This window comes from Pipistrellus hanaki, assembly GCF_964339955.1.
Source record: "Pipistrellus hanaki genome assembly, chromosome: 18".
NCBI classification, from domain to species: Eukaryota; Metazoa; Chordata; class Mammalia; order Chiroptera; family Vespertilionidae; genus Pipistrellus; species Pipistrellus hanaki.
In genome coordinates this window covers 16,758,119-16,781,860 of record NC_140520.1, presented here as the reverse complement: position 1 = coordinate 16,781,860, position 23,742 = coordinate 16,758,119, and the positions used below count along the sequence as shown (strand labels likewise).

The 23,742-nt window shown below is 39.0% G+C and overlaps 1 protein-coding gene across 1 annotated transcript; it reads left to right on the top strand.

Moving 5' to 3' along the window:
- Positions 1–45: 45 nt before the first annotated feature.
- On the top strand, positions 46–23,422 carry CENPL (centromere protein L). Its single transcript, XM_084866025.1, has 5 exons — positions 46–503; positions 11,583–11,744; positions 14,935–15,186; positions 18,488–19,030; positions 20,339–23,422. The coding sequence occupies exons 2-5, from the start codon at positions 11,586–11,588 to the stop codon at positions 20,408–20,410; spliced, it is 1,026 nt and encodes a 341-aa protein (XP_084722151.1). The 5' UTR covers positions 46–503; positions 11,583–11,585; the 3' UTR covers positions 20,411–23,422.
- Positions 23,423–23,742: the final 320 nt, after the last annotated feature.

Sequence of the window (23,742 nt, the reverse complement as noted above, 5' to 3'; positions counted from 1 at the left end):
ACTCGGCGCCCGGGAGACTTCCGGCGTCGGGCCGCAGAGTGCGTCGGGAAACGATTTTAAACGAGGCGGCGGCTGTGGAGGAAATCGCGGATTTTCAACGGCGGGATTAGGCGTCCGGGCCGGCCTTGCCTTGGCCCCCAGGGGGCTCAGGTGGAGAGCGCCGGGCGGGACACTCTGGCCCTTGTCCTTGCCCTTCTTCCCCTCCGAGGGCCGCAGAGCTGGTGGCGGGTCCGCGGAGCCGCCCCTCGGGGTAAAGTCGCAGCGCTTCCCCGGCTTCCCGGGAGCGGAAGCCTCCCTGTGGGCGCGTCTGTGTCCCCGGTGAACCCGCTTGCGGAGCGCGACGGGGTTCGGGCGGGGCCGGTCGCTCGGCCTCGCCCTGAGCTGCCATTTGGGCGGCTTTTTTAACTGGAGGGGATCTCGGTCTCGGCGGCGTCCTGGGTCCGGTTGTGAAGAATGGTTCGTGAAGCCGGCGGCGGTGACAGCGTCTGCGCGGCACTTCATTGGTGAGGCGCTTTGTGTTGGTCCAGGCCTGGCCCTGAACTTGATGTTCCGCCCGGTTGTGTGGTCGTTATCTTTACAGTGTTGTGTGTTTCGGTGTATTTCACCTATATCCAGTGGTCGGCAAACTCATTAGTCAACTGAGCCAAATGTCAACAGTACAACGCTTGAAATTTCCTTTGAGAGCCAAATTTCTTAAACTTCTTCTAACGCCACTTCTTCAAAATAGACTCGCCCAGGCCGTGGTATTTTGTAGAAGAGCCACACTCAAGAGACTCGCCAGCTGCAGTTTGCCGACCACGGAACTGTCGCCCCAGCACCCGGGGGAGCCCTGGCCTCGGGGCGGTTGGCCTCCGGGGTCAGTGGCGATGGAGGAGTCGGGGTTCCTTTCTTCTCAGATTTCCCATGAGGAAAGCAACGACGTTGTTACTGTGTGCTCTGAACTACAGGTGCAGGAGGACTTGGCGGGAGAGCTTGCTAATTTTTTGAAATAGCTAATTATGAAAATATTTAGTAAACACATACTACCTTGGGTTCTAAGTTTTATTAATGTACATACAACATTATATTTATATTAGTTTTAGGTATACAATACAGTGATCTGACATTTGCATAGTTTACAATGTGGTCATCTCACTGATTGTAGTAACCTGTGCCCGCGTGCCAATTTATCACTCCTCCCCGGACCCCCATCTGGCAACTATCAGTTTGATTTCTTTGTGTGTGTTTTTTTGTTGTTGTTGTTTGTTTTTTAAATTTATTGTTTTTGTACAGAGAGGAAGGGAGAGAGATAGTTAGAAACATCGATGAGAGAGACTCATCGATCAGCTGCCTCTTGCACACCCCCCACTGGGGATATGCCCGCAACCAAGGTACATGCCCTTGACCGGAATCGAACCCGGGTCCCTTCAGTCCCCAAGCCATCGAGCCAAACCGGTTTCGGCTCTTTCTGTGTGTGTGTTTTTTTTTTTTTTTAGGAGATTCCACATATAAGTAAAATCATATAGTACTTGTCTTCCTCTGAATTATTTCACTGAGCATAATGCCTTCTAGGTCCACCCACGTTTTTGGAAATGGCAAGATTTATTCCATATGAGTAATATTCCATTGTATATATGTGCCACTTTACCCATTCACCTATTAATGGACACTTAGGTTGCTTCCACATCTTGGCTATTGTAAATAAGGCTGCAGTGCACGTAAGGTGCAGGTAGCTTTTCGAGCTAGTGTCCATTTTCTTTGGAACATGCGCAGCTGTGGGATTGCTCGGTGGTATAGCTCTGGGTTTAGTTTTTGGGAGAACCTCCATGCTGTTTTCTATAGTGGCTACTTCAGTCTGCATTCCCACCATCTGTGCACCAGGGTTCCCGTTTCTTCACATCCTCACCTGATCTTGTTTGTTGGTTTGCTAATGATAGCCCTTCCGACAGGTGAATTGCTCACCAATTCAGCGGGTCGATAGGTACTTATTTCCTTTCGCCCTGTAGGTGGTGCTGTAGGGTATGTTCCTATTTTCTCTCACCTGCTCTCCTTCGGCCTCTGGGATTGCTGCAAATGCCCTGATGGTGGGCGTCACCTCTGTGGCCGGCTGGGCTGGGTAACGGTGGGGCGGTGTGGTGGGGGACTGGTTTTGAGAGTTCCCAGAACTCCCTCCTCCCCCCACTGTGTTTTGCTCGGGGGCCTGTGGAGGAGAGGAGGAAAGTTCTTAATCCAGTTATGGATGTTGGCAATGTTGTGTGTTTGCAGCTTCCTAGCAGCCTTTACGGGGTTTGCCGCGTGGGAGTGGGGAGGGGAGATGCTTTTTCCGTGAGGCAAAATGTGGGTACAAGGAAGTATATGAAGTTGGACCAAAATGAGTGTTGCTTGTTCCCGAAGATCCCTGTATATTACTGTATTTGTCTCCAAAGATTTTATAGACCATCTTGAAGGATTTTGGTAGACCCATCTAGAGGGCCTTGGGGCATTCTCCCCTCACCTAAATATTTTTATTTTTTTAATTTTAATTTTTTTCTTTATTGATTAAGGTATTACATATGTGTCCTTATCCCTTCATTACCCACCCCATCCCCCCTTACCCCGCTCATGCTCTCACCTCGTTGTTTGTGTCCATTGGTTAGGCTTATATACATGCATACAAGTCCTTTGGTTGATCTCTCCTCCTTCCCCTTCCCTACTTTCCCTCTGAGGTTTGATGATCTGATTGATGCTTCTCTGTCTCTGGATCTGTTTTTGTTCATCAGTTTATGTTGTTCATTATATTCCACAAATGAGTGAGATCATGTGATTTATTTTTGCTTAGCATAATGCTCTCCAGTTTCATTCATGTTTTTGCAAATGGTAGGAGTTCCTTCCTTTTTATAGCAGTAGTATTCCATTGTATAGTTGTACTGAAGGTTTTTAATCCACTCATCTGTTGATGGGCACTTAGGCTGTGTCCAAATCTTAGCTATTGTAAATTGTGCTGCTATGAATATAGGGGTGCATGTATCCTTTTTGATTGGTATTTCTAATTTCTTGGGATATATTCCTAGAAGTGGGATCACTGGGTCAAATGGAAGTTCCGTTTTTAGTTTTTTGAGGAAATTCCATACTGTTCTCCACAGTGGCTTCACCAGTCTGCATTCCCATCAGCAGTGCAAGAGGGTTCCTTTTCTCCGCATCCTCACCAGCACTGGTCATTTGTTGATTTATTGATGATAGCCATTCTGACAGGTGTGATATAGTACCTCATTGTCGTTTTGATTTGCATCTCTTGGATAATTAGTGACTTTGAGCATGTTTTCATATGTCTCTTGGCCTTCCTTACCTCCTCTATATTATCTATTTAGGTCCATTACCATTTTTTGATTGGGTTGTTATCTTTCTTTTGCTAAATTGTATGACATCCCTGTAATTGCAGATTAAACCCTTATCGGAGATAACATTGGCAATATGTTCTCCCATGCCATGGGCTTTCTTGTTGTGTTGATGGTTTCTTTTGCTGTGCAGAAGCTTTTTATTTTTTTATTTTTTTAGAAATATATTTTATTGACTTTTTACAGAGAGGAAGGGAAAGGAATAGAGAGTGAGAAACATCGATGAGAGAGAAACATTGATCAGCTGCATCCTGCACACTTTCCACTGGGGATGTGCCCGCAACCAAAGTACATACTCTTGACAGGAATCGAACCTGGAACCCTTGAGTTCGAAGGCTGATGCTCTATCCACTGAGCCAAACTGGTTAGGGCCAGAAGCTTTTTATTTTGATGTAGTCCCATTTGTTTATTTTCTCTTGAGTTTCCATTACCCTAGGAGCTGTATCGGTGAAGATACTGCTTTGGCATATGTTTGAGATTTTCCTGCCTGTGGATTCCTCTAAGATTTTTATGGTTTCCCTTCTTACGTTTAAGTCCTTTATCCATTTTGAGTTTGTTTTTGTGTATGGTGTAAGTTGGTGGTCTAGTTTTATCTTTTTGCATGTATCTGTCCAATTTTCCCAACACCGTTTATTGAAGAGATTGTCTTGACTCCATTGTATGTTCATGCCTCCTTTGTCAAGTATTAATTGAGCATAGTGGTTTGGTTCGATTTCTGAGTTCTCTGTTCTATTCCATCGGTCTATATGTCTGTTCTTGTGCTAGTACCAGGCAGTTTTGAGAACAGTGACTTTGTAATATAGCTTGATATCTGGTGTTGATATCCTTCCTACTTTGTTGTTCTTTCTCGGGATTGCTGCAGCTATTCGTGGTCTTTTTTATTCCAGACGAATTTTTGGAAAAGTTTGTTCTAGGTCTGTGAAATATGCTGTTGGTATTTTAATGGGCAGTGCATTGAATCTATAGATTGCTCTGGATAGTATGGACATTTTAATGATGTTGATTCTACCAATCCATGAACACGGTATGTTCTTCTATCTGTTTTGTCTTCTATCTCTTTTTCCCCCCTGTCCTGTAGTTTTCTGAGTACAGGTGTTTTACCTCTTTAGTTAAGTTTATTCCTAGATATCTTGATTTTTTTTGGTCCAAAGGTAAATGGGGTTGCTTTTTTAGTCTCTCTGTAAATTCACTATTGGTGTATAAAAATGCCATAATTTCATAGCATTAATTTTATATCCTGCTACATTGCTGAATTCATTTATTAAGTCTAATAATTTTTTGATGGAGTATTTAGGGTTTTCTATGTAAAGTATAATGTCATCTGTGAATAATGACAGTTTTACGTTGTCTTTTCCAATTTGATACCTTTTATTTCTTCTTGTCCAATTGCTATGGCTAGCACTTTCAGGACCATGGCCAACAGGAGTGGTGAAAATGGGGATCCCAGTCTTGTTCCTGTTCTTAGGTAAAATGGTTTTAGTTTTGCCCACTGGGTATGATGTCTGTAGGTTTGTCATATAAGGCTTTTATTATGTTGAGGTATGATCCCTTTATTCCCATTTCGCTGAGGGTTTTTATCAAGAAAGGGTGTTGAATTTTGTCAAATGCCTTTTCTGCATCAATTAATATGACTATGATTTTATCTCTCAGTTTGTTTATGTAAGGTATCACGTTTATTGATTTGCAGATATTGCACCATCCTTGCATCCCTGGGATAAATCTAACTTGGTCATAGTGTATGATCTTTCTTTTCTTTCTTTCTTTTTTTTTTTTTTGCTTGTCAAATCATCTTTAATTGAATCCTTTTCCCATTTTTTAAAAATTAAATCATTGTCTGTGTACATATCTTACCATTGCCCCTCCTCCCACACATACCCTCCCTCCCCAGAGTTTTGTGTCCATTGGTTGTACTTATATGCATGTATACAAGTCCTTCGGTTGATCTATTATCTCCCCCAGATCTCCCTCCCCTCCCCGCTGTAATTTGACAGTCTGCTTGTTGCTTTATTGTCTCTATATCTATCTTTTGGTTCATCAGTTTATAATGTTTTTTATTATCCATAAATGAGTGAGGTCATGTGGTGTTTCTTTTTCATTGACTGGCTTATTTCACTCATCATGGTGTTCTCCAATTCCATCCAGGTTGCTGCAAATGATGAGAATTCCTTCTTTTTTATGGCAGCATAGTATTCCATTGTGTAGATGTACCATAGTTTTTTGATCCAATCATCTGCTGACAGGCACCTAGGTTGTTTCCAAATCCTAGCTATTGTAGATTGTGCTGCTATGAATATAGGGGTGCATATATCTTTTCTGATTGGTGTTTCTAGTTTCTTGGAATATAATCCTAGGAGTGGGATTACTGGGTCAAATATGGGAGTTCCATTTTCAGTTTTTTGAGGAAACTCCATACTGTTCCCCACAGTGGTTGCACCAGTCTGCATTCCCACCAGCAGTGCACGAGGGTTCCTTTTTCTCCTCAACCTCGCCAACACTTGTCGTTTGTTGATTTGTTGATGTTGGCCATTCTGACAGGTATGAGATGGTACCGCATTGTTGTTTTGATTTGCATCTCTTGGATAATTAGTGACTTTGAGCATGTTTTCATGTGCCTCTTGGCCTTCCTTCTGTCATCTTTTGAGAAGATTCTATTTAGGTCCATTGCCCATTTTTTAATTGGATCATTTATCTTCCTTTTATTAAGTTGTATAAGCTGTCTGTAGATGTTGGATATTAAACCTTTATCAGTAATAACATTTGCAAATATGTTCTCCCATACAGTGGGCTTTCTTGTTGTTTTGTTGATGGTTTCTTTTGCTGTAAAAAAGCTTTTTATTTTGATGTAGTCCCATTTGTTTATTTTCTCTTTAGCTTCCATTGCCCTAGGGACAGTATCAGTGAAGAAGTTCTTTTGGCATATGTCTGAGATTTTGCTGCCTGTGGATGCCTCTAGTATTTTTATGGTTTCCTGTCTTATGTTTAAGTCCTGTATCCATTTTGAGTTTATTTTTGTGTATGGTGTAAGTTGGTGATCTAGTTTCATTCTTTTGCATCTATCTGTCCAATTTTCCCAACACCGTTTATTGAAGAGACTGTTTTGACTCCATTGTATGTTCATGCCTCCTTTGTCAAATATTAATTGAGCATAGTGATTTGGGTTGATATCTGGGTTCTCGATTCTATTCCATTGGTCTATATGTCTGTTCTTGTGCCAGTACCAGGCTGTTTTGAGAACAGTGGCTTTGTAATACAGTTTGAAATCTGGTATTGAGGTACCTCCTACTTTATTTTTCTTTCTCAGGATTGCTGTGGCTATTCAGGGTCTTTTTTTGTTCCAGTTGAATTTTTGGAGAGTTCTTTCTAGGTCTGTGAAATATGCTGTTGGTATTTTAATGGGGAGTGCATTGAACCTACAGATTGCTTTAGGAAGTATGGACATTTTGATGATGTTGATTCTACCAATCCATGAACATGGTATGTTCTTCCATCTGTTTACATCTTCCTCTATGTATCTCTTTTTTCAGTGTCGTGTAGTTTTCCGAGTATAGGTCTTTTACCTCCTTAGTTAAGTTTATTCCTAGGTATCTTAAGTTTTTTGGTGCAATGGTAAATGGGATTGCTTTTTTTAGTCTGTTTCTGTAAATTCACTATTGGTGTATAGAAATACCATAGATTTCTTGGCGTTAATTTTGTATCCTGCTACATTGCTGAATTCATTTATTAAATCTATTAGTGTTTTGATGGAGTCTTTTGGGTTTTTTATGTACAATATCATGTCATCTGCAAATAAAGACAATTTTACTTCTTATTTTCCAATTTGGATGCCTTTTATTTCTTCTTCCTGTCTAATTGCAATGGCTAGTACTTCCAGTACTATGTCAAACAGGAGTGGTGAGAGTGGGCATCTCTGTCTTGTTCCTGTTCTTAGAGGGAATGGTTTTAGTTTTTGCCCATTGAGTATGATGTTTGCTGTGGGTTTATCATATATAGCTTTTATTATGTTGAGAGTTGCCCATTCTTTGATTGGGTTGTTTATGTTCTTTTTGTTAAGCTGCATGAGTTTCCTGTAACTGTTGGAGATTAAACCCTTATCGTTGATATTGTTGGCAAATATGTTCTCCCATGCAGTGGGCTTTCTTGTTGTTTTGATGGTTTCCTTTGCTATGCAAAAACTTTTTATTTTGATGTAGTCCCATTTGTTTATTTTTTCTTTAGCTTCCATTACTCCGAGTAGTATCGGTGAAGAAGTTCTTTCAGCATATGTCTGATATTTTGCTGCTTGTGGATTCCTCTAGTATTTTCATGGTTTCCAATCTTATGTTTGTCCTTTATCCATGTTGAGTTTGGATTTTTGTGTTTTCATTGTCATTTGTTTCCAGGATGTTTTTAATTCTTTGATCTCTTTGGTAACCCAATCATTGTTCAATAGCATGTTATTCAGTTTCCAAGTGTTTGAATTTTTTTGATTGTTTTTAATTGTAGTTTATTTCTAATATTATGTCATTGTGATCTGAGAAAATGCTTGATATAATTTCAATTGTCTGAATTTGGAGAGGCCTTGCCTGTGTTCCAATATGTGGTCTATCTTTGAAAATGTCCCATGTGCACTTCAGATGAACGTATATTCTGTGGCTTTGGGGTGAAATGTTCTGAAGATGCCAATTAAGTCCATCTGATCTGGTGAGATATTTAGGATAGCAGTTTCTTTGCTGATTTTTTTGTCTAGAAGATTTATCCAGTAATGCCAGTGAGGTATTAAAGTCCCCTACTATGATTGTATTGTTGATCTCTCCCTTGATATCTTCCAGGATTTTTTTATGTATTTGGGTGCTCCTGTATTGGGTGCATATATGTTTATCAGGGTTATATCCTCTTGTTGTGTTGATCCCTTTTGTATTATGAAATGACCTTCCTTATTTCTTGTTATGGTCTTCACTTTGAGGTCTATTTTGTCAGATATAAGTATTGCTACCCCCCAGCTTTTTTTTTTTTTTTTTTTTTTTTCAATTTCCATTTGCCTGGAAAATATTTTTCCATCCCTTCACTTTCAGTCTCTATGAGTTCCTTATTTTGAGGCGGATCTATTGTAGTTAGCATACAAATGGGTCATGTTTTCTTATCCATTCAGCCACTCGATGTCTTTTAATTAGAGCATTTATTTGGTTTACATTTAAAGTTATTAATAGGTACTTCTTTGTAGCCATTTTAATTTTTTTTGTGCCTGTGTTCCTTCTTATTTCTTCTTCTTACACAAGTCCCTTTAGCATTTCCTGCATTGCTGACTTAGTGGTGATAAACTCCCTTAGCCTTTTTTTTTTTTTTTGTCTGTGAAGCTCCTTATTTCTCCAACTTTGAATGATCGCCTTGTTGGATAGAGTATTCTTGGATTCAGCCCTTGCTTTGCATCACTTTTTTTTTTTTTTTTAATACATTTTATTGATTTTTTACAGAGAGGAAGAGAGAGGGAGAGTTAGAAACATTGATGAGAGAGAAACATCAATCAGCTGCTTCCTGCACACCCCCTAATGGAGATGTGCCCACAACCAAGGTACATGCCCCTGACCGGAATCGAACCTGGGACCTTTCAGTCTGCAGATGCTCTATCCACTGAGCCACACCGGTCTCGGCACTTTGCATCACTTTGTAAACTTCCTTCTATTCCTTTCTGGCCTGATGTGTTTCTGTTGAGAAATCATTTGATAATCTAATAGGAGTTCCCCTTGTATGTAATTTTCTGTCTCTCCCTTGCAGCCTTTAAGATTCTATCTTTAAAAAAAAAAAAAAGATTCTATCTTTGTCCTGAATGTTTGCCATCATATTGATAATTATGAAATGCTTGGTGTAGGCCCTTTCAGGTTCATCTTGTTTGGGACTCTCTGTGCTTGTGGGTTTTTTTTTCCACACCAGGGAAGTTTTCTGACATTAGTTCTTCAAATAGGTTTTCTAACCCTTGTTCCTCTTCCTGTCATTCTTGCATCCTTATTATTTGTATGTTGCTTCATTTCATGTTGTCCCAAAGCTCCCTTTGGCTCTCCTCCTGTCTTTTAATTTTTTCCCCTCCAACTGCAGTTCAGTTTTGGGTGTGTTTTGCTTCCTTGTCTTCTAATTTGCTTATTTGGTCCTCCGCTTCTCCTAGTCTACTGTTGAAACTTTTTGGAGCTGCAGTTTATTTGGTTAAACTGCTACAGGGCAGAGCATTTTATATGCAAAAGCCTGTGTGGAGCTTGGGTGTGTTTGTAGATTGTGCGGGGTGGAGTCTCAGAGTGTCACTAGGCTACAGCGGGGCAAACAGCGATGGCTGCCATCAGCCTTCTCTGCCTTTCCACGTTTCCAAGTCTCCGTGTCCCGCACTCCAGCGCAGTAAACAATGATTGCTGGGTGCACCTCTGCAAAAAAGTCACCCTCACTTTCCGACCCGATGGCCGACAGACCAGCTTCTCCCCATAGGTGTCTGGGTCCCCCGAGTCTCCCCAGAAACTGGATTTCAGAGTGATCAGGAGCTTATTTCCCTTCAGGTTGAAAAAAAGCAGCACATTCACGTTTCTCTGTACCTCAGCTTTTCAGCACTTGTGCTCTTACCTCTTTCCTTCTTGTAGAACTTCCACTCAGCCTGCTTTCCCTGGTCCTGGGTGATAGACATTTTGTCTTTTAATTGTAGTTTTGAAATTGTTGTGCAAGGCGGCAGTTTAGGCGTTTACCTTTGCCACCATCTTGGTTTCTCTCTATCACTCTTTCTTCTTGATTCTTATGTAAGTTATTTATTTTTTTCATCCAGTTTATGACCCTTTTTCTGAATTCCTTTTCTGACATATTGCATGCCTCCGTTTCACTTAGGTCCTTTTCTGGCGATTCCTCCTTTTCTTATTTTTGGGGGTTTCTTTGTCTCCCCATTTTTGCTCTCACTGAAGGATCTAGGTGTTAAGTCATGGTGTGGGGGCTTCTCCTCAGGTGGTGGGTGCTGCTCGCAGCAGTGGTGGCTCCTCTGACTGGTGGGGGCAGGCTGCTCCCACAGCTGCTGCTCCTTGGACGGGGGTGGGCTGCTCACACGGCTGCTGCTTGTGTGGTCACAGCACCCTGGGCTAACATATTGGGCTGGCCAGAGGGTAACTTGCTATGGAATTCACAGGAGGACCTTGAGGCTTTTAAAAATATTTACTTACTCTGATAGCTCTTGGTATACACGTGCACCCACCCCCAGCTCCCCTTTCTTCCCTTCTAGGAATGAGAAAGCCACTGATATAGACAGAAGTATATAGCATGTGTTTTGGGAAACAAGGTTAATAAAACCCTAACTTACTTGAAATTGGATTGGATTGAAGCATAATCTCAAAAGTGGTGAGATGGAAAAAGGACACTCTAGTTCAGCGTTTTTCAACCGCTGTTCCGCGGCACACTAGTGCCGTAGGTGCAGACAAGACAAGAATTTTATAATTTTTCACTATTTTGTTTACTTAATATTTCATAATAAAGTAATTATAAAATACTTTCTTTGTGTTTATTTGATTCCTATTCAAGAGAATTACTTTATATATAGTCAATATAGGCACAGAGTTAAATTTTTTAACATTTTCTAATGGTGGTGTGCCTCGTGAGTTTTTTCATGAAACAAGTGTGCCTTTGCCCAAAAAAGGTTGAAAAACACTGCTCTAGTTAAGGAATATAGTTGATAGGCAAAAACACGAAGATAAGAAAATGTGTATATCTAGGGAAAGTAGGAAGATAAGGACTGCTGAATTATAAAAGATTTTTAAGTACAGAGCAGAAGAGTAGAATTCATTTTATCACTATAAAGGTTTTTGCACAGGTATCTAACAATAAAGTGCCATTTCTGAAGGATGATTACCCTTAGGTATGGAAGAAAAGTTTAGTTGTGGTAATAGAATCTGGCTAAGGAAGTAGCTCTGGGAATAGGTGACAGACTGTTAAAGGAAAATCTCAATAGAATGTGTTTAAGGACTGCATGTTGAAGAATGAAAGTGGGAGACTACTTAAATGGGTTTAAGTTAACTTGGAATATTGACAGAATATTGTCTGAGTTATCTGTCATATTCATAAAAATAACCTGTGGCCAAGGAGAAATACTGGACTTGGTTAAAAAGTCAAAATGGGAAGCAGGGAGGGCAAGGGTGAGAAAGAACTCCTTTATAGTGAGCAGAGAAAGCATTGAAACTGTGAGCTTGAGTTAACTTGTTTGTGTTTAGAATTCTGGTTTTATTTCTTTTTATGTAGACCATGGATTCTTATGACATCCCAGAATCAACATCCTCAAGGCTTAAAGATCACTTTATAGGTGCCACCCCTCTGCAGAAGCGGTTGGAATCAGTCAGGAAGCTGACTTCATTCGTCCCGCCTTCACCTCAAAGGAAAATTCCCCAATGTTCACAGTTGCAGGTATGCTTTTTGTGTTCCTCAATAATTGAGAATAGATGTGAACAAAACATCTCATTTTTTGTTACTATTTCTAGTACGTTTAGTAGTTTCTCCATCCTTCAGGTAATAAAATAAATGAGAAACAGCAAAGAGAAAGTTAGTAAGTACCTCCTTTGTTATGTCTTTTAAAGCCCTTTGATCTGGAACATTGCCACAATATTTCTTTGTCTTTTACGACATTGATATTTTTGAAGAGTATAGTTTTCTCTTATTTTAAAAAATAGAATATGCCTCATTTTGTATTTGTCTGCTATTTCCTCACAATTAGGAGGTTGAAGTTGTGTATTCTTGGCTGGGATACTATGTAGGTGCTATTGTGTCCTGGGGGAATGGCATCTGGTACCACGTAGTGAATGTTAATTTTGATCACCTTAACAAGGTGTTGCCCAATAATTACTGCTTTAGTTCCTTCTGCAACTAATAAGCATTCTGTTGGGAGACACTTTAAGATAATGCAAATACCATGTTCCTCATCAAAATTTCCCCCTAGACTTAATATCCATTGATAATTTTTGCCTGCCCCATCTTTATCATGATGGTTGCAAAATAATGACTTTCCAATCTCCCTTTACTACGTATTTACCAGTCAGATTTTGGAATTCTATTTTAAGCCCTTCTCTTTCCTCCTTTATTTATTTATTTATTTATTTATTTATTTATTTATTTGTTTATTTATTGGAGACTTGAACTCACTAATTCCTGTTTTTCATATTTTTGTAATTAATTACCAAGTTATTTTGCTGTTTAAATTTGGCTCAGATTTATCTGGTGGCATCATGCTCTTTTTTTATTTTTTTATTTTTTTTTAAGTTTTTGTGATGAGAATTTAGGATTTACACTTTTTTTTTTTTTAAACATATTTTATTGATTTTTTACAGATAGGAAGGGAGAGGGATAGAGAGCTAGAAACATCGATGAGGGAGAAACATCTACCAGCTGCCTCCTGCACAACCCCTATTGGGGATGTACCCGCAACCAATGTACATGCCCTTAACCGGAATCGAACCTGGGACCCCTCAGTCCGCAGGCTCTATCAAGCCAAACCAGTTTTGGCCATGCTCTGTTTTGATCATTTGCATACCACCCAGACAGTATAAAACATTAATTTGTAATTTTACTGGCCTTAGGCCAGTGGTTGGCAAACTGCAGTTCGAGAGCCACATGCAGTTCTTTGGCCCCTTGAGTGTGGCTCTTCCACAAAATACCATGTGCAGGTGCACACGTACAGTGAGATTGAAACTTTGTCGTCCTTGTGCAGAAGTTGGTTTTTGGCTCTCAAAAGAAATTTCAATCGTTGTACTGTTGATATTTGCCTGTTTTGACTAATGAGTTTGCCAACCACTGCCCTAGGCAGTTTGATGTGTGATTTTGAGTCATTTAGCTAGGAACCTGGCTATCAGTCACTCAGACCTTCCTAGTAACTTTGTTTTCTTAACATTATTGTGTGCACAGTATCTTCTGGGATATGAGAAAAGTTTTGCTTCTTTGTGAAAACTTTCTTAAAGAAAAATTACTAGTGCTGCTAATGAAAGTGATGGTTCCTAACCAGTAAACAGAAACTGTATGTTAATTAAAGTTTGAAATGTCCAATTCAGTACAATATATGTTTATGATACAAGTAATTTTGCTATGACTTTTGCCTAATAATAAGAAAAAACATTACAACTTTTATATAAAAGTTGATAACTATTTCCATGAGTAATTTTGTCTGAGCAAATGTTTTTGTAAGTAGACAACTAGTGAAAGTTCTAAAAGATAGTGGTGAGACTATCTCAGGAAGTATGAATTGTATAGAAAAATTCAATTCAGGATAAAACTAGAAGCTATAGAGTATCTGAAGACTCTTGCTCAGTAATGACATAGTGCTACTATAGGTAAAGTGTTATTTTTTTTTAAAATATATTTTTATTGATTTCAGAAAGGAAGGAGAGAGGAATAAAGAGATAGAAACATCCATGATGAGAGAGAATCATTGATTGGCTGTCTCCTGCACACCCCTTAATGGGGATCAGGCCCACAACCTGGGCATATGCCCCTGACTGGAATTGAGCAAACTAGCTAGGGCTTTTGTTTTTGATGGTACCTGTGGTTCTTAATAGAGCATGGCAAAAATACTTCCAGGTATCTTTTTATTTAATCTACTGAATTAGGCTTTGTGCCATAGGATGGATTTACTGCCAGGCACTTTTAAAAAAGTAATTAAATCCAATAAAATTAGTTGCTCAAAGAATAATTACTGTTTTCAAAATCTATAACTTTTCTACAAGTGAAACATAAAATTCATCCATTAATATTTTGAACACCTGTTCTAGATGGCACTGTTCTAAGTGCTAGAAGGTAGTAGTGAAAAAAACAGAATTCCTGATTTCATCAAACTCATACTCCAGTAAGAAAAATAGACAGTAAAAATCACACACAGCCTATATAATAAAAGCCTAATATGCAAATTGACTGAATGGTGGGACAATCAGTTGGCAGGGGGTGGGGCCAGCGAGTGGGCGGCACCAGGCTAGCCAAGGCAGGTGCCAGTGGGTAGAGGGAGGGGATGGTGATGGGGGGGGGGGGGCGGCGGCGATTGGCAGTGGCAGAGGGGCAATTGGGGGACAGGGCTGGCCGCTCACCTGCCAGTGCCGTCTCTCGATCGGCCCATTGGTCACCTCCCACAGAGGGAGGCCAGACTTCAGCTTAAGCCCTCTCCCTCGAGGACCCTTAGTCTGCAAGAGGGTGCAGGCTGGGCTGAGGGACCCCCTCCAAGTGCACGAATTTTCGTGCACTAGGCCTCTAGTATATAATATCAGATAGTAATAAATATAAAGCATGTTAGGAGTTAGAGAGTAACAAGTTGGAGTGGGTGCAGGTGCTACTTTAGGTACAGTGGCCTTTGAGTGACATTTAGGCAGAGATCTGATTGGAGGAAGGGGACAGGCCATGTGAACACCTGTGGGAGAGCATTCTAAAAGAAGGTACACCAAAAGCAAAGACCTGTTCAAAGACCTTCAGAGTCCTGCAAACTCTAGTTTGGCTGGTGTGCAGAGACCACCTTAGATTTGTATTGTATTAAATACTTAATATACTATGATTAAATTCTAATTTCTAAAGTTTCCTAATTCTTAAACTTCAATTGCTGTGATTTTATTTATTTTATTTTTAGGAAGATGTTGATCCTCAAAAGGTTGCATTCCTTCTACATAAGCAATGGACTCTGTATAGTTTAACTCCCCTGTATAAGTTCTCCTACACTAATCTCAAAGAGTACTCTAAATTTCTGAGTGCGTTTATTGTTGCTGAAAAACAAAAAGGACTTGCTGTGGAAGTGGGAGAAGACTTGAACATCAAGGTGATTTTCTCTACTCTCCTGGGAATGAAAGGAACACAAAGGGACCCTGATGCATTTCTCGTCCAGGTATAGTATACAGGCAATACTTGCGTGCTAGGGAAAGAATCTGCACTGTCTTGGTTTGGACATTGTGCTAATTTTTACTGTTTTTGAAATTCTTTTTTATTTTTTTATTGATTTTTTTACAGAGATGAGAGGAGAGAGAGGGATAGAGAGTTAGAAACACCGATGAGAGAGAAACATCGATCAGCTGCCTTCTGCACACCCCCTACTGGGGATGTGCCTGAAACCAAGGTACATGCTCTTGACCGGAATTGAACCCGGGACCTCTCAGTCCGCAGGCAGACACTCTATCCACTGAGTCAAACTGGTTTTGGCTGTTTTTGAAATTCTTAAGCTTGTGTTTTATAACTTCTTATGTCTTATTTGACCAAATTTAAAGTAGATAATTACCAACTTAAAAAATAGTTTTTCTTATTATTTCAGAGTAGGTTTACAGTTGTGAGTAGTGAAACAGTGTATTCTTGTATTATTATTTATTGTATTTTCCATATGAACAACTGTAAACCTACTTTTGCCCCACCCTGTATAATCGTGTATTTTAGAAAACCTAAAAATACATAAAGTACAAAAAAAGTTAAAAAACCACAGTTCAACATCTTGGTATACATTTTTTTGGTAGTAGACGATCTTAGTAGGTCTATATCTATTAAAGAAATTGGATCAATAATTAATAACCTTCCAAAATAGAAAGTACCAGGCCCAGATAGGTTCCCTGGGGAATTCTACCAAGCACTTGAGGAAAACAAACCAGTTATCTACATTCTCTTTTAGAGGATAGGAGCAGAGGGAATACTTTCTTACCCATTCTGTGAGGCCAGCATTACCCTAATGTCAAAACCAGATTAACACGCTATAACAAAAGAAAACTACAAATCAATATCTCTCAGGAACATAGATACATCCATTGAGCTATCTTTATCTATTTAAAATTGGGATCATATTGCCCTACTTATTTGCATTATGACTTTTTTACTAATAATAAATGTTGAAGATAATTACTCATATCATTAGGAATTTTACAGGTTTATGGTTTTTACTGGGATTAAATTCCTAGAAGTAGAATGTTAACAACAAAATATGTAACTTAGCCCAGCTTGTGTGGCACGATGGTTGTGTGACATATGAACCAGGAAGTCACGGTTCCATTCCCTATCAGGGCACATGCCTGAGTTATGGGCTCGATCCCCAGTATGGGGGCGTGCAGAAGGCAGCTGATCAATGATTCTCATCATTGATATTTCTCCCTCTCCCTTTTCTGAAATCAATAAAAAAATATATTTTTTATAAAGTAACTTATTTTTACATTTTGTGATACAGATCAAGTTACTCTCAGAAGTGTAACCTTTTACATTCCTTCCTATGTGCAGTGTATAAAAGTAATATATAGAACCAATTTTTGCTTTATTCAGAAACTGAATTTTATTCATTCCTGTTACATCTATCTCATTTATCATCTTAGTCATTGATAAATGAAATTCTGAAACAGTTGAACAGACCTAATTTGTTTGTTATATATCAGAGGTCAGCAAACCATGGACTGCATGGCCAAGTCTGACCCACAGCTTATTTCTGTAACAGATTTTATTAGAGCAGAGCCCCTTTCATTTTTTTTTTTTAAATGTATTTTATTGATTTTTTACAGAAAGGAAGGGAGAGGGATAGAGAGCCAGAAACATCGATGAGAGAGTAACATCGATCAGCTGCCTCTTGCACACCCCCTACTGGGATGTGCCCGCAACCCAGGTACATGCCCTTGACCGGAATCGAACCCAGGACCCTTCAGTCCGCAGGCCAACGCTCTATCCATTGAGCCAAACTGGTTTCGGCCCCTTTCATTTGTTTATGAATTTTCTATGGCTGCTTTTGTGCTACAGTATCAAAGCTGAGTATTTGCTATAGCCCACAAAGCCTAAAATATTTACTATTTGGACCTTTACAGAAGTTTGCTGAGCCATGGTATATATAGGTCATGGTATCTGCACGGATCTCAAGATGTCTAGGATTAGATTCAGCTGCATATGACAGAAAGCTTACCGTATTTTCTGGCGTATAAGACGACCGGGCGTTTAAGACGACCCCCCTAATTTTACAGTTAAAACATAGGTTTAGGCCTATATTCGCTGTATAAGACTACCCGCCCCGGACTGTGAGGGGGGCAGACTGGGCTGAACGATGTTCCCCCCTCCACCAATGCATGAATTTTCATGCACCAGGTCTCTAGTTATTAATAATAGGCCCCTTCTCTCTTCTCTTTCATAGTTGGTGTGTGGCTTCCATCCTTAAGGTGACTTTATAGTCTAAGATGGCTCTTGGAGCTCTAGATATATGCAAATTTCTGACAGGAATTAGAAGGAAAATGGGAAGGGCCAATAGGATGCCTGCCCCGTGTAAATCTTTAATGAAACTTTCTGAGACTCAGAAACTTTTTTGTTTTCTTTTGTTGTTAATCCTCACCCAAGAATATTTTTTCATTGATTTTTAGAGAGAGTGGAAGGGGAGAGGGAGAGACAGAAACATCGATGTGAGAGACACATCAATTGGTTGCTTCCTACATGCATCCTGACCAGTGCAGGGTTACCTGCAACCAAGGTACATGCCCTTGACAGAATTGAACCTGGACCTTCAGTTTGCGGGCTGATGCTCTATCCACTGAACCAAATTTAAAAAAAAAATATTTTTATTGATTTCAGAGAGAGGAAGGGAGAGGAAGATAGAAACATCAATGGTCAGAGAGAACCATTGATCGGTTGCCTTCTGCACACCCTCTACTGGGGATCAGCCCCACAACCCAGGTACATGCCCTGACGGGTAATCAAATCTTTACCTCCTGGTTCATAGGTCAATGCTCAACCCCTGAGCCACACTGGCTGGGCTCATTTTGCTTTTCAGTGTTAAACTTTTCAATATTTAAAATGTACCAAAATAAATGAAGCCCTACTAAAATCCTCACCCGAGCACATGCTTATAGTTCAAGCACATTGCATTTGGTGACCTTTTACTGCTCCTAAAGTTGAGAGTCCCCCCCCCCCCCCCGATACTGTACCTGGTTGTACTATATTGGTATCCTTTATTTTGCCTTTTGATTGTACAAAGATCTTGCCATATACCATGTCTCTCGTGTATAGAATATTAGGAAAAAGGTCAGTGAATCTGATGAACCCTAATAATGATTAGGGATACTGTTCTTTGTTTTTTCATAAGTAATATAGTATCTTCTCAGTTTTAAATGTACTAATTAAATTTGAGGTGATGTAATTTCAGAGTAAATGTACTTTTCAACTCAACGAACCTATTTTCTTTGTAGATTCTGTCAAAATCTCACTTGCCATCTGAGAACAGAGAAGGCAAAGTGTTGTGGACTGGTTGGTTCTGCTGTATATTTGGAGACAGTCTTTTGGAGACTGTTTCAGAAGATTTCACCTGTCTACCCTTATTCCTTGCAAATGGAGCAGAGACTAATACAGCCTTAATTGGAACCTGGTTTCAGAAAACTTTTGACTGTCATTTCAGTCCCTTAGCAATCAATGCATTTAATCTTTCCTGGATGGCGGCTATGTGGACTGCATGCAAAATGGACCATTATGTGGCCACTACTGAATTTCTCTGGTCTGTACCATGTGGCCCTCAAAGTCTGGATATTTCTTATGCCATACATTCGGAGGATGCAAAAGCTCTGTGGGACAGTGTCCACAAAGCCCCTGGGGAAGTGACCCAGGAGGAAGTTGACTTGTTCATGGACTGCCTTTGTTCACATTTCCATAGGCATTTCAAAATTCACTTATCAGCCACAAGATTGGTTCGCGTTTCAACATCAGTAGCTTCAGCACATACTAATGGAAAAATAAAGGTTAGTTTGAACAAATCTAGTTAAGTAATTTTTCTTAATTGTTGCATAGTTTTCAAAATATATGTGATTGCATTTTCCACGTGGACTAAATACATTGAATGTCTGCCAGTAGATTTTATTTTATGCTTTATAAAATATTTATAAAAAAATTTTAGCCTTTTTGATTCAGCTTTAAAAAAAAAATTGATTCTTAGAGAGAAAGGGAGAGGGAGAGAGAAACATCAATGTGAGAGCAAAATATTAACCAGCTGTTTCCTGCATGCCCCCTACTGGGGATTGAGCATGTGCCATGATAAGAAATTGAACCAGCAGCTTTTCAGTGTATAGAACGATCCACAACCAATTGAGCCATCCTGGCCTGAGCTTGGTTCACCTTCATTATGTAAGCATACTATGTGTTGTGTGCTACAGATTTTGGAAATAATACTAATTACTCTGTAGTAACTTTGAAACTTTCAAAATAATTTCTTGTCAAACTTTGACATAATTAATCAGATGGATTTTGTTAGATAAGGAAATTATAGCCAGAAACACATAACTAAGATAATCGTCTTCATATTTTAGGCTTTTCTATTCCTGCTGGAAAAGAAGTAATAGAGATATTGTTTTACTGTTTATAAAGTCCTTATTAGAGAAAGTATCAAAAACCAATTGAAAGTAGGCACTCAACTATATTAGAATATTTAAAATATATTAATATATAACCACCATAAACAGTGATTACTGGCTTTGTCACTGTGCTAGGAATTTAACATACCTTAATTTTAATTAGCCAGGTTTCTACCATCTACTTTATTTCTACAAGATAGTTTTGGAATTCATATATATATATATATATATATATATATATATATATATATATTTCATATATATTTAATATAATATAATCATATAAAATATATAATTCATATATATATATATATAAATATAAATAAATAAATAAAATCTCTTTGAGGAGAAGGAAGCTATGGAAGCTCCTTCTAGAAAATGTAGATACTCAATGTGTATATAAGTTCAAGGGGTTCAGAGATGCCTTTCCTCCCCTCCTTAGGCAGAGAGTTAGCCCAAGCATAGAACTCAGGATAAATAAGAACCCTAGTCTAATTACTTTTAAGTAACATTGATCATTGTTGTAAATTTATTAAAGACTTCATTAGATAAAATTTGACTTGGAGCAGCAATGCTTTGGTTTCATATTCATATCTTAGCTTGCAGATAGGGAATTTAAAATAAGCCTGGAATATTTATCAAATACAAACTGCTTTATTATCATAATTCTATTTTAAATGTCCTTTTTTTTCTTTTCAGATTCTGTGTCATAAGTACCTTATTGGAGTGTTGGCATATTTGACAGAACTGGCAATTTTTCAAATTGAGTGAGGCCTTGTGGGGATCATAAGTCATGGATTATATACCTTTTTAGTTGACTAATTGCTTTCTCAGAAGCGACCTCAGGAGAAATGGGCATCCATCCCTGCACCTGTTTCCTCACAGTGCCTTCGGAGGTGCCCAGTAGAAGCCAAGAAGGATCTAGAACAGAAGGTGGTAGGGGATGAACCACAGCCAGGTGCTTCTATAATAGTCGTGACGATCAGGGGTGCCAGTCTCTAGAAAATGCTGAGTTATTTGTTGACCATCTTTCTAAAAAATGTAATGTTTAGTATGTCAAACGTTTAGGATTCAAATGATATAGCTCTAATATTCAGTATTTCTGATTTGGGTCTCTAAAACTTTTAGTTCCTTGAAAGCATTTTAGACTTGCATTAAGAGAATTTCTGTCTTGTGAAGACATTTTTCTAGCACAAGTTTGCTGTAGAGAGCTAGCAATCAACAAACCCTCTGCAAAGGAAACTAAAAATGAATATGGATTTTTTAAAGCAACTAATATGCTTGTTTTTAATATTATTCAGTTCCTATTGAAATGTTGAATTAAATATATTCACTTTTAAAATGAAGCAGTGTGTTTACAGTATTTGGGTAACAGATGTTTAATGTTTCAGGAATGGGAAGACATGGGCTTTTTCTCTAGCACAAAGGTTTCAAACCAACGATTACAGAGAGTCACACAAATTGTATATTGGAAAGGCAGAGATTTTCTTCATTCCCTAATTTTGCTTTAGCGCAGTGCTTCGTAAATATCTGTAGATAAAATAAATGAATTTTAACCAACACTTCCATTTTATAGATAAAATCTACCAACTTTAGAGATTTGCCTTAGCAGTTGGGTCTAAATCTCTTCTTTTAGCATAGAAAAGTTTTGTTTTACTTTAGAAACCGTGTTTTTATAAAAGACTATTATTCTAAAAAAACACACAAGTTCTGGAGTGTGGTAATGTTTTATATTAGGAACAGGAGAGGTGGTAGGAAAAGCATGGACTTTGGAGTCACACATTCTTTCATTCAACTAATATTAAGCTCCTACTATATACTTAGAATTGTATTGGGTAATGAGAATATAGTATTATAGTAAAGACAAAAAAGATGCCTACCCTGTGGAAATTTTAATGTCCTATGGAGATAAAACACTATAAAGAAAATAAGGCAGTGAGGTGAGAAAAGGGTGAGTGGGATGGGCCTACTTACTTACGATGTCAAAGAAGGGCTCTGAGGAAGTGACGGGAGCCGAGTCCTGAGTGAGGAGCAGGAGCCAGCCACGTGGAGAGCTGAGGACGAGCATGCTAGGCAGGTGACACTGCCGGAGCGAAGGCCTGGGACAGGTCAGGGCTCGGTTTGAGGAACAAGGGGGATGTGCGGCTGGAGCGCAGTGAGGAAGAGGAGTGTTATGACTCCCAGCTTTTGGCTGGGCACATGGCTTCCCAGAAACAGATGTTTTCCAGCCTTTCTCAGAAGTCTCCAGTTCTGACCATATAAGGGAAGGGTTAGGCAGAGCTTCCAGGACCCTCCCTAAGCCACAGCAGGCATGCACCCATTGCTCCTTTCTTCTTCCAACTCTGCTGCTTGGCACACATGCAATGCCTGGTACTCTAGCTGCTCTTTTAGGTGACAGGGATGAGGGTCAGGTCCTAAGCACCAGGGAACATGGTCTGGAAGGAGTTCGTGCCCTGAGGACTTTTTTTTTAAAAAAATCTATTTTTATTGATTTCAGCCTCCTGAATGCCCCCTACTGGGGAATGAGCCTGGGCATGTGCCCTTACTGGAATTGAACCCAGGACCCTTCAGTCCGCAGGCCGACGCTCGAACCACTGAGCCAAACCTGTTAGGGCCCTGAGGACTTCTTGAAGCTGAACCCTGTACCAGCCGTGGGAGGTATCCCTTCAGACATGTCAGAGAAGTCAACTTCCATCTTGTTTTAAGCTATTGCTGTTTGGGTCTCTTGCTCATAACCAAACCTAATCCTAATACCTAGAGGCAGGATTCCTATCATCTCAGTTTTCATCAGTATTGTGAAGAAATTGGCTTTTACCCTAAATGCAATGGGAAGCCCCTTAAGTTTTTACGCAGGAGAGTAATATGACCCACTTTATATTTTATAAGGTATTGAATAAGTTGTACGTAGACAAGAGTGGAAGAGGGAAAATGGGTAAAGGGGTGTTAGAAATGGTACAGACTCTATGGAGAAGTCAGTGAATAGTATGTTCTCTTTTATGGAAGGAATGGAAACGTGTGTGTATTTCCTTATGTTAAAAAAACAATGGAAGGGACAAGTCAAAAACTAATAAAAGTGGTTACTAATAGGAGAAATGAAGGAATTAGGGAGAGGAGTCAGGAATGAAAGTTAAGGCTTCTCTGAATGTGCCATTTATAGTTTGGAATCATATAAGTGGTTTATATAGCTATAAAACAAAATTAGATCCAAACAGGGTTAAAAAGCAATCCTTAAAATTGAAAACAAATAAACCTAATATAAAGTTTATGCTATAATCACACAGAATTATTTTTAGTATGTTTACTATTTTGGCTGTACGCTGTTAGTGGTCTATATAAATTATAACAACATTAGAAATCAAGATTTATAGTGTAAAAGATACACAATTATAAAATCGGGTAAGCTAAGTAGAAACTGTACTACTAAATTTTAATTGGAAATATCAGAATGAGCTCGTTTATTTTTGAAATGCAAAAAGTTTTAAATGTTGATTAAGTCTAGTTTATCAATGTTTTTATTGTTCTTTTGCTGTCATATCGAAGAAATCATTGTTTAATCTTAAGTCCTAAAGTTTTCTCTTTTATGTTTTCTTATAATTTTAACTCTTAACGTTAGGTCTGTAATTCATTTTGAGTTCACTTTTATGTTTGCTGCGAGGTTAAGCATCCAAATTCATTTGACATATGGATATCATTAGTTCCAGCGCAATTTATAGAAAAGATTATTATCCAATTGGATTGTCTGTCACCTTTCTTTAAAAAAAAAAAAAAAAAAATATATATATATATATATATATATATATATATATTTTATTTTTAAAAATATATATTTATCTTTTACAGAGAGGAAGAGAGAGGGATAGAGAGTTAGAAACATCGATGAGAGAGAAACAGATTAGCTGCCTCTTGCACACCCCCTACTGGGGATGTGCCTGCAATCAAGGTACATGCCCTTGACCGGAACCGAACCTGGGACCTTTCAGTCCGAAGGCTGACGCTCTATCAACTGAGCCAAACCGGTTTTGGCTTCTGTCACTTTTCTTAAAAATCAGTTGGCTATACATGTTTATTTCTGGATTCTCCACTTTATTTCATGGATTTATGTC